Source organism: Papio anubis, chromosome 15 (genome assembly GCF_008728515.1).
Source record: "Papio anubis isolate 15944 chromosome 15, Panubis1.0, whole genome shotgun sequence".
Lineage (NCBI taxonomy): Eukaryota > Metazoa > Chordata > Mammalia > Primates > Cercopithecidae > Papio > Papio anubis.
Window position 1 is genome coordinate 20,060,037 of NC_044990.1, and position 15,520 is coordinate 20,075,556.

Genomic DNA, 15,520 nt, shown 5'->3' on the forward strand with positions numbered 1-15,520 from the left:
GCATTTACTAGATGTGTATATTTTCCTCATCCCTTCCCCGTGTCCTCTCTTTCCTCTCTTACACCCGTTAAATTCATTTGCGTTATGGCACAGATGCCCCTTGACTTCTTCCCCTGTAGGGCAATTGTCCTTAACAGAACCACACTCCTTACTCCTATTACGGCAACAGGAGAAGGAGGTACAAGCACTGTTACCTTTCTGCCTCCCTGTGAACTATGTGTGTGCCAGAACACTCTATCTACCTGTCCACTGGGGAAAAATTTAGACTGAATAATTACTTGGCAGGTTTTAAGGGCGGCAACCATAGGAACTCATTAATTGGGGAGGGGAGAATGACACATGTCCAACTGTTTAGTTCTTTTCCTAAATGCGTACTTTATAATTCGTAGGAAATGTAGAGAACTTTCTTTCTAACAAGACCGTTCACTACACTATTCTCTACCTTTTTTTGAGACGTTTAAACACTTTCATTCCTAACATAGTTACTTGTTCTCATAACCTCCCTGGGAGAAAGGGAGAGTGAATTTTATTTCCAGGAGAGCAAATTCAGGCACAAAGAGGACAGATAAACTGTCAACAGTCACCAGGGAAGCCAGCAGAAGGGCTGAGAGCAACACTCTTGCCTCTAGCATTGAGTGTGTTATTTACCTGCTGAACCCTGTACCCGCGAGGGTCTGAACTGGCAGGCTTTCCTGAGGGTGTGGCGGCAGGGCCTGCATTCTTGTCTCTATTGTCCTGTACTGTTTACTTGCAGGATGTGGAAGCACAGCATGTAATGTAATACCAGATGTTCTACGTGGGAGGAATTTCATAACTCATACACTTTAGCATGCTTTTTTCTAACTGCGCCCAGCTCCTCTCATGCAGCACAAAAATGTAAATCTGCTTCCCAAATTATTACCAGGTCCTGGAATCTGAAAGGAAATATTGGTGGTTCTTTGGTATTTTTCACTTTTAGCTAAAGCACACATGTGGATGTCTAGGGTAACATCATGTGGATTCTTCTTATTTTTTAAATGGCTCCAATTGTAGTGGCCCAGAACAGCTGGGGAATGTCCAAGGGCCACAGGGTCATTGGCCTATATTAAGGTCTCTACTCACTGATGAGGCCTCCCCATCCAAACTCACTGTCCCTCCTCCCGAGCTGGTACCCATTATCCTGCGTGGGGAAGCTGCCTCTCTCTGCCACAGACACTATGCTCATCCTGCCCTGGTGCCTCTGCTCATTTCGTTTTCCCTTTCTGGAATATTCTGGCTCTTCTCTTCCCATCTCTAAATCCTAGCTGAGCTCTGGCCGCACCTCACAGCAGCCCACTAAACTTGCCTTTCTTTGCACTGCTGGAGGGGACAACCTCTGCACCCTATGACTTTAGCACTTAACTCTCTCTCTGTGTGTGTGTGTGTGTGTGTGTGTGTGTGTTCCCTTGTCCTGTCTCCGTACTAATCTGCAAGATTTCTGAGGGCAGGAAGGGACCATCGTGTAGACTTACCTGAATTCCCTATGTTGCCTAGGAACAGATAGACATGGATGGGGTGATTTGAGCTTTAGATTTTAAGGAGCCTGAGTAGAAAGAACAGGGGATTTTGTTTATTTGGCTGTTTCAGTTAGGGATGGGGATATCTGTGGATTTCAGTTTGAGGTCCGAGTTGCAGCATGAGGTGGAAACGCACACAAATCTAGGTTTCCCCATAGTCCACCGTGACATTTCACCATCACAGTAGTGCTGCTCTAAACGCGATGGGAACACTGACCTCTGCTGGAATGCTCTCTGGCCCATCTCTCTAGCAGCTCTCTTGACCTCCTCGGGAACTGCATCTTTCTCAGCCTGAGAGACCTGGTACACCGTATGGCCTGCATCCAGCCGGTAAGGGCCTCCTTTGCCACCCAGGCCTGCCGTGTCTCTTCCCCCTGGAAGGAAAATATGGAAATTCGGATGATAAATCTGAACTTGACCACCGAACAAAAGTTGGGTCATGGTTTTAGGACAGGCTTGTGGAGGATATTAACTGTACTTAACTCGTAATTAAACAGTCAAATTACCTTCTTCTGGAAAAAGATGTATTCTCTTGTTTAGGATGTTTTTCCTTTTTCCCATCTGTTCAAATACTACCTATATATCAAAGCTTACTCCAACTTCTACGACACCTTAGCTAATGCTGCTACCTCATAGGGATTCATACTCTTGTGTACTATTTCATATTTATTTTTCTCACTAACTATATGATAGATGAGATATTTTATTTATTTTTGTACTACTGCACCTATAAGAGTGGTTTGAATATCAAAAGATACTTAGTATATATTTGCTAATTAAATGAACAACTGTTCCCTTCCCTCAGGTATTACCTTAGTTTTCCTTAAAATACCTGGACAGTCAGGCTATAAATACTGTTTTCTTCTGCTTTGCAAGTTATAAAAATAATGCACAGAGAGGCTAAATATTCATGACCTGATATCACTGGCTTAGCCAAGATTAGAAGCCAATTATTACACCCACTTTGACTTTTGGTTTGAACAGTATATAATGTAAACACCACCAGCTTTAGAACAGTCTTTCAATAGACACTCAAGTTCACATAATACATATTACATATACATATTACATTTTATAACATAACATTGTATAAACTGTCATGTTGTAAATGCCTGTAAGGCCAGGTAGGTCATATGATAAAAAGTTGTGGGGACATTGACTAACTTAGAGAGGATTTACCTTGTCTAAATACATCCAAATTGAAATTATTTTAAAACACTACATGGACCAGAGGAAAAAAATACATCTGTTGGCTAGATTTGGCCTTTGGGCTATAAGCTTGTTACCCCTATTTAGGGGTAGATTAGAATACTAGTAACTCGTTTCTTTTGTTTATTCACATGTAACTTGAGAACTTAGAAGAGAATCCAATATTGGAGGGGCAGTATAGTACAGTATAGTATATTATAATATGCTGCTATTGTATGTTATGATATAGTTAAACCAGACTGCTTGGGTTTGAATCCTGGTTCCAACCCACCAGTCATTTATCTTTGGGGAATTACTTAACTTCTCTGTGTCTCAGGCTCCTCTCTATAAAGTGGGGATACTAATATTACTTCCTTCATGGGATTGTCATGAAGCTAAAATGCTTACAGCAATATCTGGCACATAATAAAAGGTATATAACGGACTGCTTTTACTATTATAAAACAAAGCCTAGTTATGCAGAATTAGGCAATTTCTAGTTTCATAAAGTGGAAAATTTGAAGGCTTTTAGACTTTGGGTAAATTATGTTACATTTTTCTTTCACCATCACCACCCCTACCCCCACCCCCACGTCACCACTGAGCTTTAACTGGTCTAATAAAACTAAAACCAAGAACTCAATATGAACTGCTCCCCTTTTGAAAGTCCAGTTAGGTCATTTCTTTTTGGGAAATACTATGAGAACTGCCTATTAATTACACTACTCTAATCTTTTGATTGGAACATATTTCACTTTCATTTAGAAATGGGTGGTGGAAAATTCCTTCTGGGATGTGTGTGACTCCCATTTCTTACTCATGGCCAGCCAATAGGCGGAGGGGTGCAGTAACTGGACAGTGACAATGAGCTATAGGAGGAAAAGGTGTTTCTGGGATCTAACTCCTTTCCTACAGCAGGGTATCCTGAGTATGGGTGGATCATGAATTTGAGCTGAAAGTTTCCTAGGTGCTGAGATGTTATCATTCTGGTGAAAGGGAGAAAGTGGTGGAAACATCAGAAGCTGGTGTGAGTGACTGGCCACATGAGTCACAGGGCCCCGGGGAAAGTTGCACTGGGGTGGAGCAGGTGGTGCTCTTCATGATCTCCACTTCCCAGAGCCTTTAATTTGTACTATTTCAATGAAAATGCTTCCCAGAGCTTCTAAGACTGCAGGGCATAGTCTTAAAGCTAAGCTGGACATTCCAAACCCGTTTAGAAGATAATGGGGAGGGTGGGCAAGGGAGGAGCATTGATGAAGAAAGGGGAATCAGATGACTTGTTGGGCCAGAGCTCACTTCAAAGAAAAGAATTCTGAGGGAAAAGAATGGCAGAGAGAAAAAGAGCAATTGAAGCCAAGGAGCCTTGATCAATTGAAAACTAAAAGCCAGGTGAAACAAATGTAGCCTCAATCTGGACAGACACGTGAGCTAGTAAATTCAAGTTTGGTAACAAATAGGAACTTCTCCCCCAGAGTAGTCCACTGCTGGGAAACCACATCTGGCTGGCTCGTTCCACAATGCATTCCATATGGATTAAATCTTGTTGGCTTGACACTAACTTCCAGATCAAAGGACATTTCTTAAAATAGCCTTACTTTAAAGCTGATGCTTGATGAATAAACAGAGTAGACAAGAAGTCCACAGGCCTATTTGATAGCACATTGTCTCAGCAGAGAAACCCATTTCCTCCCGAGGCTGTCAAGGCCAAGAGGCACAGACCATCCCAAGGAAGGTGAAGTACAGAGCTCCTGCCAGCACTCCTCACGGTGAGATAAGCTCAGACAGTGCGCACACAGTCTGGCCCTATTCCTGTGGCCTCGCAGATGTGTCTGCTCCAGCTGCCGCAGAGGAAAAAGGAAGACGGCAGTCCTGGGAACAATGCCCTAGTTGGGCAGCCAAGAGGAAGGAGTCGGCCATCGGTTTAGACTGCAACCAGCCTTATCTCGAAATCTTGCACCCTCAACATACTTCTAAGACGTGGAAGACAAGGACCATTTCTTTTCAAAGTCAGTTGCTCAAGAAAGAATTTACTGTGGATTTCTGGCATGATCCCAAGGTCATGGAATTTGAAAGAAGGGATTAACACTTTAGTGAAAATATTCTTTATGCCAGGCATTGTGCTCAGTGCTTAACAATTGTAATCTCATTTAATCCTCACCACAACTTAAGGTGGTTCACACTATCCCCCTTTGACTGATGAAGCAGCTCCAGGAGGGTCAGCATGTTCTTAGGTCACAGGGTGGCAGAGCCTGTGGGACTCCAAATGCCAGGCTCTTCGCATGCCTTGATGTCATGCTGGGGTAGAGGGCAAGACGACAATCCAACTGAGTAATGAGGGAGGCTGAGAAAGCAAGCCGGTCTCTGAGTCTTCTCAGGGGCGCTGTGCTGGCCTAATGGGCTTGGGAAACCTCGGGAAGGCTGATTCAGGACAATGCTTGTGCCACCAACCTGTTCCGCCAGCCCAAGTGTTGCCGCCCACATGAGGCATGTTGTCTGGGTCCTCCTTCCCGTGTTTGGGGGAGCTTACATCTTCACCACTGTCTCTGTTGATTGTTATCTAAAAATGAAGAATGGAGACATGTTTACTATCCTGTGACAAACATCAAGAACTGCATGACAGAAAAAAAAAATTTTTTTCTCCTAAGTCCTTAACTTATCACATAACCTCAGGTCAATGGACTTGATAAATGCTGTGAGTATTTGGCAAAAATTCCATCAGATGGATTCCAACATCCATCTAGTTGGGAAGGAGAACTAATTTTTTAAAAAACTCAAAGAAAAGTAAAGGAGCTGGACTGCATTATAGCTACAGAATGTTTCTGGTGCAAACCAAGCTGTGAGCATTTACCAGGGCTTGAGACTTACCAGATGCAGGGAAAATGGATCTCACTGGAGAGGGGTATTTTGCCAGTGGTTTAAAAGGATCACCACCTAGCTGATCCAGCTGAGTCATTATACACACATTTATCCATTCTATTTTCAAAGAAATCCCATTACTCTGAGAAATGCCATTTTACATAAAATATATGGAAAAGAAAAACAAAAAGTTATGTATGTATGCCTTAGTGATAGATTTATGTTATACACTAAAAACTGCTTATTTATTTTTTGGACCCACTTCAATTTTTATTATGGTATTTTGTAGCTTTCCTAATTCATCTTTATTGTAAAACTAGATTTATGATTCCTGCAATTCAAACAGAGTAAGTAGTACTTTAGCCTTCTTCTGTGAGAGCCTGAAGTTCATTTCTTCCTCTTTCATTCAGTACAGTGTCACCAAAAGGAGGGATAATCACACAGAAATTTCAATCCTAGTAGTCAGTTTAGTAGATACTACTCCACAATAAAAAGAAAACAAAGCATTCACATTTTATGCACACTATGAGCCTGCTCTCAGATGTAATGATTTCCTAGAAGACAAGATCAAATTCTCATTCATTTGTTCAAATAAGACTCACAGAAAATGTACTGATGGGACATTCTGTGAGGTACCATGGGGCCTACGCCATGGAGGATTGGTTCCTGCCCTCAAACTGCTTACAGTGGAACAAGAGAGCTTACAAATAAATGGGCCTGAAGTCGGTCTTTAGAGTTAACCATTCCATGTTGGTACCTGGGTTTTTCATTCTTGATGTTGGGATTAATGCAGTTAGGTAGGTAATTTGAGGTCTTTGCAAATAAAATGGCCATTAAGAATAAAATCAACATAACTTCTATTGTCTTATGTCCAAGGTGGTTCATTTCAAGTGTTATGACATTGTAGGGATTTTAATTAGCTGGGCTTTTCTGCAAATAGCTTTGGCAGTACCAACAAAATTTTTGCCAAAACTTCAGCATACTCCAAGAAAATTTAGCAGGCAGACATGACAATTGATATAAATTCCACACACATAATCATGCTCTAAAAATAGGTGAAAATAATTTTTCCTCCTGTTTTCTTAAACAAGCAAGATAGCTAGAAACATTTAGAGAAAAACTCCCAGCCTAGACTGCAGTGGTGGGATCTTGGCTCACTGCAACCTCCGCCTCCCAGGTTCAAGCAATTCTCCGACCTCAGCCTCCCAAGTAGCTGGGATTACAGGCACCTGCCACCATGCCCAGCTAATTTTTTTTTATTTTTGTAGAAACGGGGTTTTACCATGTTGGCCAGGCTGGTCTTGAACACCTGACCTCAAGTGATCCACCTGCCTCGGCCTCCCAAAGTGCTGGGATTACAGGCATGAGCCACTGTGCCAAGATACATTTTTTTTTTAAATATAATAAGAAGATACTTTATTTTTAAACATAAAGACACAATTTATTTTTTATTTCTTTTTTGTTTTTTATATTTTAAGTTCTAGGGTACATGTGCACAATGTGCAGGTTTGTTACATATAGTATACATATGCCATGCTGCTTTGCTGCACTCATTAATTCGTCATTTATGTTAGGTATTTATCCTAATGCTATCCCTCCCCAAGCCCCCACCCCACGACAGGCCCCAGTGTGTGATGTTCCCTACCCTGTGTCCTAGTGTTCTCATTGTTCAATTCCCACCTGTGAGTGAGAACATGTGGTGTTTGGTTTTCTATCCTTGCGATAGTTTGCTCAGAATGATGGTTTCTAGCTTCATCCATGTCCCTGCAAAGGACATAAACTCATCCTTTTTTAAGGCTGCATAGTATTCCATGGTGTATATGTGCCACATTTTCTTTATCCAGTCTATTATTGGTGGACATTTGGGCTGGTTCCAAGTCTTTGCTATTGTGAATACTGCTGCAATAAACATACGTGTGCATGCGTCTTTACAGTAGCATGATTTATAATCCTTTGGGTATATACCCAGTAATGGGATGGCTGGGTCAAATGGTATTTCTAGTTCTAGATCCTTGAGGAATTGCCACACTGTCTTCCACAATGGTTGAACTAGTTTACACTCCCACCAACAGTGTAAAAACGTTCCTATTTCTCCAGTTCTCTCCAGCATGTTGTTTCCTGACTTTTTAATGATTGCCATTTTAACTGGTGTGAGATGGTATCTCATTGTGGTTTTGATTTGCATTTCTCTGATGACCAGTGATGATGAGCATTATTTCAAGTGTCTGTTGGCTGCATAAATGCCTTCTTTTGAAAAATGTCTGTTCATATCCTTTGCCCACTTTTTGATGGGGTTGTTTGATTTTTTCTTGTAAATTTAAGTTATTTGTGGATTCTGGATATTAGCCCTTTGTCAGATGGGTAGATTGTAAAAATTTTCTCCCATTACTTAGGTTGCCTGTTCACTCTGATGGTAGTTTCTTTTGCTGTACAGAAGCTCTTTAGTTTATTTAGAACCATTTGTCTATTTTGGCTTCTGTTGCCATTGCTTTTGGTGTTTTAGTCATGAAGTCCTTGCTTATGCCTATGTCCTGAATGGTATTGCCTAGCTTTTCTTCTAGGGCTTTTATGATTTTAGGTCTTACATTTAAGTCTTTAATCCATCTTGAATTAATTTTTGTCTAAGGTGTAAGGAAGGGATCCAGTTTCAGCTTTCTACACATGGCTAGCCAGTTTTCCCAGCACCATTTATGAAATAGGGAATCCTTTCCCCATTTCTTGTTTTTGTCAGGTTTGTCAAAGATCAGATGGTTGTAGATGTGTGGTGTTATTGCTGAGGCCTCTGTTCTGTTCCATTGGTCTATATCTCTGTTTGGGTACCAGTACCATGCTGTTTTGGTTACTGTAGCCTTGTAGTATAGTTTGAAGTCAGGTAGCATGATGCCTCCAGCTTAGCATTGTCTTGGCAATGTGGGCTCTTTTTTGGTTCCATATGAACTTTAAAGTAGTGTTTTTTTCAATTCTGTGAAGAAAGTCATTGGTAGCTTGATGGGGATGGCATTGAATCAATAAATTACCTTGGGCAGTATGGCCATTTTCATGATATTGATTCTTCCTGTCCATGAGCATGGAAAGTTCTTCCATTTGTTTGTGTCCTCTTTTATTTCGTTGAGCAGTGGTTTGTAGTTCTCCTTGAAGAGGTCTTTCACATCCCTTGTAAGCTGGATTCCTAGGTATTTTATTTTCTTTGTAGTAATTGTGAATGGGAGTTCACTCATGATTTGGCTGTCTGTTTGTCTGTTATTGGTGTACAGGACTGGTTGTGATTTTTGCACATTGATTTTGTATCCTGAGACTTTGCTGAAGTTGTTTATCAGCTTAAGGAGATTTTGGGCTGAGACGATGGGGTTTTCTAAATATACAATCATGTCATCTGCAAACAGGGACAATTTGACTTCTTCTTTTCCTAATTGAATACCCTTTATTTCTTTCTCTTGTCTGATTGCCTTGGCCAGAATTTCCAACACTATGTTGAACAGGAGTGGTGAGAGAGGGCATCCCTGTCTTGTGCCAGTTTTCAAAGGGAATGCTTCCAGTTTTTGCCCATTCAGTATGATATTGACTGTGGGTTTGTCATAAATAGCTCTTATTATTTTGAGATCCGTTCCATCAATACCTAGTTTATGGAGATTTTTTATATGAAGGGCTGTTGAATTTTGTTGAAGGCCTTTTCTGCATCTATTGAGATAATCATGTGATTTTTGTCTTTGGTTCTGTTTATGTGATGGATTATGTTTATTGATTTCCATATGTTGAACCAGCCTTGCATCCCAGGAATGAAGCCAACTTGATTGTGGTGGATAAGCTTTTTGATGTGCTGCTGGTTTCAGTTTGCCAGTATTTTATTGAGGATTTTCGCATCGATGTTCGTCAGGGATATTGGTCTAAAATTCTCTTTTTTTTGTTGTGTCTCTGCCAGGCTTTGGTATCAGGATGATGCTGGCCTCATAAAATGAGTTAGGGAGGATTCTCTCTTTTTCTATTAATGGAATAGTTTCAGAAGGAATGATACCAGCTCCTCTTTGTACCTCTGGTAGAATTAGCTGTGAATCTGTCTGGTCCTGGACTTTTTTTGGTTGGTAGGCTATTAATTATTGCCTCAATTTCAGAGCCTGTTATTGGTCTATTCAGGGATTCAGCGTCTTCCTGGTTTAGTCTTGGGAGGGTGTATGTGTCCAGGAATTTATCTATTTCTTCTAGATTTTCTAGTTTATTTGTGTAGAGGTGTTTACAGTATTCTCAAGATGGTAGTTTGTATTTCTGTGGGATCAGTGGTGATATCCCCTTTATCATTTTTTATTGCATGTATTTGATTCTTCTCTCTTTTCTTTATTAGTCTTAATAGCAGTCTATCAATTTTATTGATCTTTTCAAAAAATCAGCTCCTGGATTCATTAATTTTTTGAAGGATTTTTTGTGTCTCTATATCCTTCAGTTCTGCTCTAATCTTAGTTATTTGTTGCCTTCTGCTAGCTTTTGAATGTGTTTGCTCTTGCTTCTCTAGTTCTTTTAATTGTGATGTTAGGGTGTCGATTTTAGATCTTTCCTGCTTTCTCTTGTGGGCATTTAGTGCTGTAAATTTCCCTCCACACACTGCTTTGAATGAAAGACACAAGTTTTACAATAGTCCTGCCACAGCCCCAGGGACTTCTGGGCTGCTTTCAGAAGGATCTTCAGAATCTATGGCTGGTTTTTAATATCTTTCATAGTGACATTTATATATTCTTTAAAAACATTTGATTTTTAATAAATAGTCAAATGCTACTTAGAGTTGATTTCTGTTGGAAGCTATTTGCTAACTTGCTGGTAAACTTCGGCAAGTCAAGTAAGTTCTCCGGACCATCACTTTCGCATCAGAAACCAAGGGGTTAAACTAAATTATTTATACCATTACACCCAGCATTGACGTGCTGTGACTGATTCAATGATTTCAAATCTGGTAAATAAGGTGATCAAAGTAGGGTTTTCATCAAAACCAGGTACAATTATACAATAATGAGACAACTGACAGCTTCTCATTTACAATGGTTTGACTTACAACTTTTCAACTTTACAATGGGATGAAAGCAATACACACATTCAATAGAAATTATATTTCAATTACACATACAACCATTTTGCTTTTTCACTTTTAGTATATTTAATAAGTTATATGAGATATTCAACACTTTATTGTAAAATAGGCTTTATGTTAGATGATTTTGTTCAACTGTAGGCTAATGTAAGTGCTCCGAGCATGTTTAAGATAGGCTAGGCTAAGCAATGAAGTTTGGTAGGTTTGGTGTATTAAATACATTTTCAGCTTACCATATTTCTAATTTATGATGGGTTTATTGGGATGTAAGCCCATCGGAAGTCAAGGAGCATCTGTAGTTTGCTTATAAGTGTTAAGACTCTTCTATAGGCTAATTCTAAAAGAGAAGTTCCGAAAATAGTCTAAAAATTGGAAGAACCATTCTGAACACCATTCCTCACTTTGTGGGGCATGTGTGTGTATTCTGGTACACTGTTAAAAATAAATTTTAAGAAACCAGAAGAGGTATGAAAGGCAAATTCCTACATGTCTTCTAACTTTACTTTCATCAAATATTATCACCCTAAGACATTTCACACAATCCAGTTATTCTGCTGTAAAAACAGTCTTTTAAGAATCAGTACTACAAATGAAGGCACAAGGTAAAAGAAAAGGCCCCTCAAGTAGCCTCCCTCAGTTACCTTCAAAACTATGCTTTTGAAGTTGCAAAGAAACCTATAATGGCCATCAGGGAGGCAAAAGACAGGCGATAAAATTTCTGGGCAGAAAGGAACTGGCATGTTCTTTGCCACATGTGTGTCTTGCCAGGCCATCTGCTGGGAAATGGGGCTGCACACATTGCCAACACAAGGCAGTTCCACACCAACCCCAAATGGGAGCCCAGAGATGTTTCAAAATCGACAAATTCTTGACAAAAACAAACATCAGCCAAAACCTGATCTGCTCCAGGGAAATGTACACCATACAATTCCAGGGATGTTTAATTAGAAGCAAGGCATTTAGAGAGCTTATCTAATCTTGTGTCATTTTATGAATGCCACTCACTCACAGGAGTATATTTCTTTAGGTTGATGGAGGAGTATATATGTCAAGAAGTTTTCAAAGCCATTTTAGGACATCTCTTACATCAATTGACAATGATTCATAAAAGATGCAAGTCAGGAATTCTAGGACAGTCCAACCCAGGACAGAAAGAAACTGGAACATACACTCGGGGAGGCTTATCATTTGAGGAATTTTGTTTCTGGGGACAGCCATGTGCTAGACAGCCACTAGTCATTCAGAAAATTGATAAGCTGCTGTTTGCTTTCATGTACGTGTTGAAAAGCATTTGAAATGTACTTCCTTTGAGAGCTGGTTTCATTTAGAAAATGCTCAAGTAAGTAATTCCAAGTACTGAAATAAACACTACTGAATTCACTTAACGGGATCAAAAATTTCCCCCAAAAAGAAAATATTATGGCCCCTTATAACTTTCGATGCAACCCAATGCTGAGCCCCTTGATGTGTTTCTCACAGCTGACACAATCTGCTTTTCTAAAGGTAAGTGTGCTATAATCGTAAGAATCATTATCCTCTTATATGTCAATTAAAATGGAAAAAACATGGATCTTGTAAATTACATCTCATAAAAACGTTCCGGAGTAAAGCCAGCGCAGGGAAGGGACATGACTCACTGAAGCCCTGTAATTCTGGGCAAGGCCCATATATTTTAGTCTCCTCCTTGAGTTCATGACTTTTAAAAACCATCAATAAAATGATAAAAATAGCCAGAATATAATCCTGGAAGAAAAGTGAGCTTTTGGAGGTATGACTGGACAACACAGCTGGAGACTAGGTGTGGCAAAGCAGACATTTCTAGTTGCCTACCTCACGTTCATTCCCTCTTTTTTCCTTTTAAACAGAAGTCAGATATATCATACTTGGCTGGAATTAAGCACAATAATCCCATTCCCCTTAGCCAGTGACCGGTGCAGGGGAAGCCATGTGGCCTGAGATGTGAGAGAAAGTTTGCCAGGAGGCTTCTAGGAAGCCTTCCCAGGTAAAAGAAAAGATGGTTGTGAGAAGAGCTTCTCACTGTCCTGGATGCACTGCTCTCTCGTCCCCTCCAACACACACACATACACATATACATACACCCACTTCCTGCCTTGGGACACAGTTGAGTGAGAATATGATGCATAGAGCTGTAGCATCCACATGGTGACCATGTGTTAACAAGAGGATGGCAGATTGGAAGGCTGGAAGAGTCTATGCCCCAATGACATTGTTGAGCTGCTGAACCAGCCATGAAGTCACTTGCCTCTAATCTCCTACATAAGTAAATAATACACGTTCTTACAGTTAAGCCATTGTTATTTGGGTTTTCTGCTACTTAGAGTCAACTGCATGCAAACTAACTGATTCACGTATTAAAGGATGAACGAGAGGCAGCAGGGCAGAAGCTACTGTCTTGATCTTCCTGAGGATGTCCTACTTCTAACAAGACATGCTTTGAATTTTCTGACATTAAAAATACCATAACAACATCAGCACAGAAATCCTAATTATTACAGTTGCCTACTCTCTTCTTGATTGATTAGCAGGCAACTGAATATATTCATTCACTTATACTTTTATGCAAACATACCTGTGTATGTGTGTGGTGCATCTAGTACTCAGGTGGGATACAGAGATTTCTGACCCAGGATCTTTGCTTCTAGAAGGATATTGCATACAGGGGAATGCACAAGATGATACAGGCTATGATAAGATTCTGAATATATCTGCCTAAAACAAAATATTGTCTGAGGTTATTGTACCCACAGGTTAGAAATTTCTTTCACAGGAATAAAATAAGATTGATAGATGGCTAGCTAGATCAATAAGGAAATAAGAGAGAAGATCCAAATAAATACAATCAGAAATGACAAAGGTGACATTACCACCAATCCCAGAGAAATACAAAAAACCACTCAGAGACTATCATGAACACCTCTCTGCATACAAACTAGAAAACCTAGAAGAAATGGATAAATTCTTAGAAACATACAACCTCATAAGATTGAACCAGGAAGAAACTGAATACCTGAACAGACCAATAACATGTTCAGAAATTGAATCAGTAATAAAAAACCTACCAACTACAAAAAGCCTTGGACCAGAAGGATTCACAGCTGAATTATGCCAAATGTGTAAAGAAGAGCTGGAACCAATCCTACTGAAATGATTCTCAAAAAATCTAGGAGGAGGAACTTCTCCCTAACTCAATCTATGCAGCTAGCATCATTGTGATATCAAAACCTGGTAGAGACACAATGAAAAAAGAAAACCTCAGGCCAATATCCCTGATGAACATAGATGCAAAAATCCTCAACAAAATACTAGCAAATCGAATCCAGCAGCACATCGAAAAGCAAATCTATCACAATCAAGTAGGCTTTAATCCTGGGATGCAAGGCTGGTTCAACATACACAAATCAATAAATGTGATTAATATTTATGATTGGCCGGGCGCGGTGGCTCAAGCCTGTAATCCCAGCACTTTGGGAGGCCGAGACGGGCGGATCACGAGGTCAGGAGATCGAGACTAGCCTGGCTAACACAGTGAAACCCTGTCTCTACTAAAAAAATACAAAAAGCTAGCCGGGCGAGGTGGCGGGCGCCTGTAGTCCCAGCTACTGGGGAGGCTGAGGCAGGAGAATGGTGTAGACCCAGGAGGCGGAGCTTGCAGTGAGCTGAGATCCGGCCACTGCACTCCAGCCTGGGCGACAGAGCGAGACTCCGTCTCAAAAAAAAAAAAAAAAAAAAAAAAAATTTATGATTAACATAAACAGAATTAAAAACAAAAACCACATGATCATCTCAATAGATGCAGGAAAGGCTTTCAATAAAATTCAACATCCCTTCATGTTAAAACCCTCAACAAACTAGGCATTAAAGAAACACCTCAAAATAATAAGAGCCATGTATGACAAACCCACAGCCAACATCATACTGAATGGGCAAAGGCTGAAAGCATTCTCTTTGAGAATCGAAACAAGACAAGGATGCCCTCTCATTACTCCCATTCCACATAGCACTGGAAGTCCTAGTCAGAGCAATCAGGCAAGATGAAGAAGTAAAAGGCATCCAAATAGGAAGACAGAAAGCAAATATCTCTCTTCTCCAATGATATGATTCTATACCTAGAAAACCCTGTAATCTCTGCCCAAAGGCTCCCAGAACTGATAAACAACTTCAGTAAAGTTTCAGGATACAAAATCAATGTACAAACATCAGCAACATTTCTATACATCAATAATGTCCAAGCTGACAGCCAAATCGAGAATGCAATCCCATTCACAATAGCCACAAAAAGAGTATAATACCTAGGAATATAATTACCCAGGGAGGTGAAAGATCTCTACAATGAGAATTACAAACACTGCTGAAAGATGACACAAACACACACAAATCAAATACTCATAAATCAGAGATGACACAAACAAATGGAAAAACATTCCATGCTAATGGATAGGAAGAATCAATATTGTTAAAATGGCTATGCTGCCCAAAGTAATTTACAGATTCAATGCTATTCCTATCAAACTACCAATGTCATTTTTTCACAGAATTAGAAAAGGCTCTTTTAAAATTCATAAGGAACCAAAAAAGAGCCAAATAGCCAAAACAATCCTAAGCAAAAAGAAAAAACCCATAGGGATCACACTACCCGACTCCAAACTACAGTACAAGGCTACAGTAACCAAAACAGTACGGTATTGGTATAAAAACAGATGCATACATCAATGGAGCATGTTAACAAACCCCAAAGTAAAGCTGCACACCTACAACCATCTGATCTTCAACAAAGCCAACCACAACACGAAATGGGGAAAGGATTCCCTATTCAATAAATGGTGCTGGAATAACTGGCTAGCCATAT

The 15,520-nt window shown here is 40.1% G+C and overlaps 1 protein-coding gene across 2 annotated transcripts in view; it reads right to left on the reverse strand.

Annotated features, from left to right (window-relative positions):
* Window positions 1-15,520, reverse strand: part of VWA8 (von Willebrand factor A domain containing 8) — a 379,623-nt gene that overhangs the window by 38,534 nt on the left and 325,569 nt on the right. For both annotated transcript variants that reach the window (XM_003913811.3, XM_021929568.2), the window contains 2 exons: window positions 5,172-5,280; window positions 1,753-1,909 (listed from right to left, as the gene is read on the reverse strand). In XM_003913811.3, coding sequence (XP_003913860.2) covers window positions 1,753-1,909; window positions 5,172-5,280 — 266 coding nt within the window. The remainder of the gene's footprint in view (window positions 1-1,752; window positions 1,910-5,171; window positions 5,281-15,520) is intronic.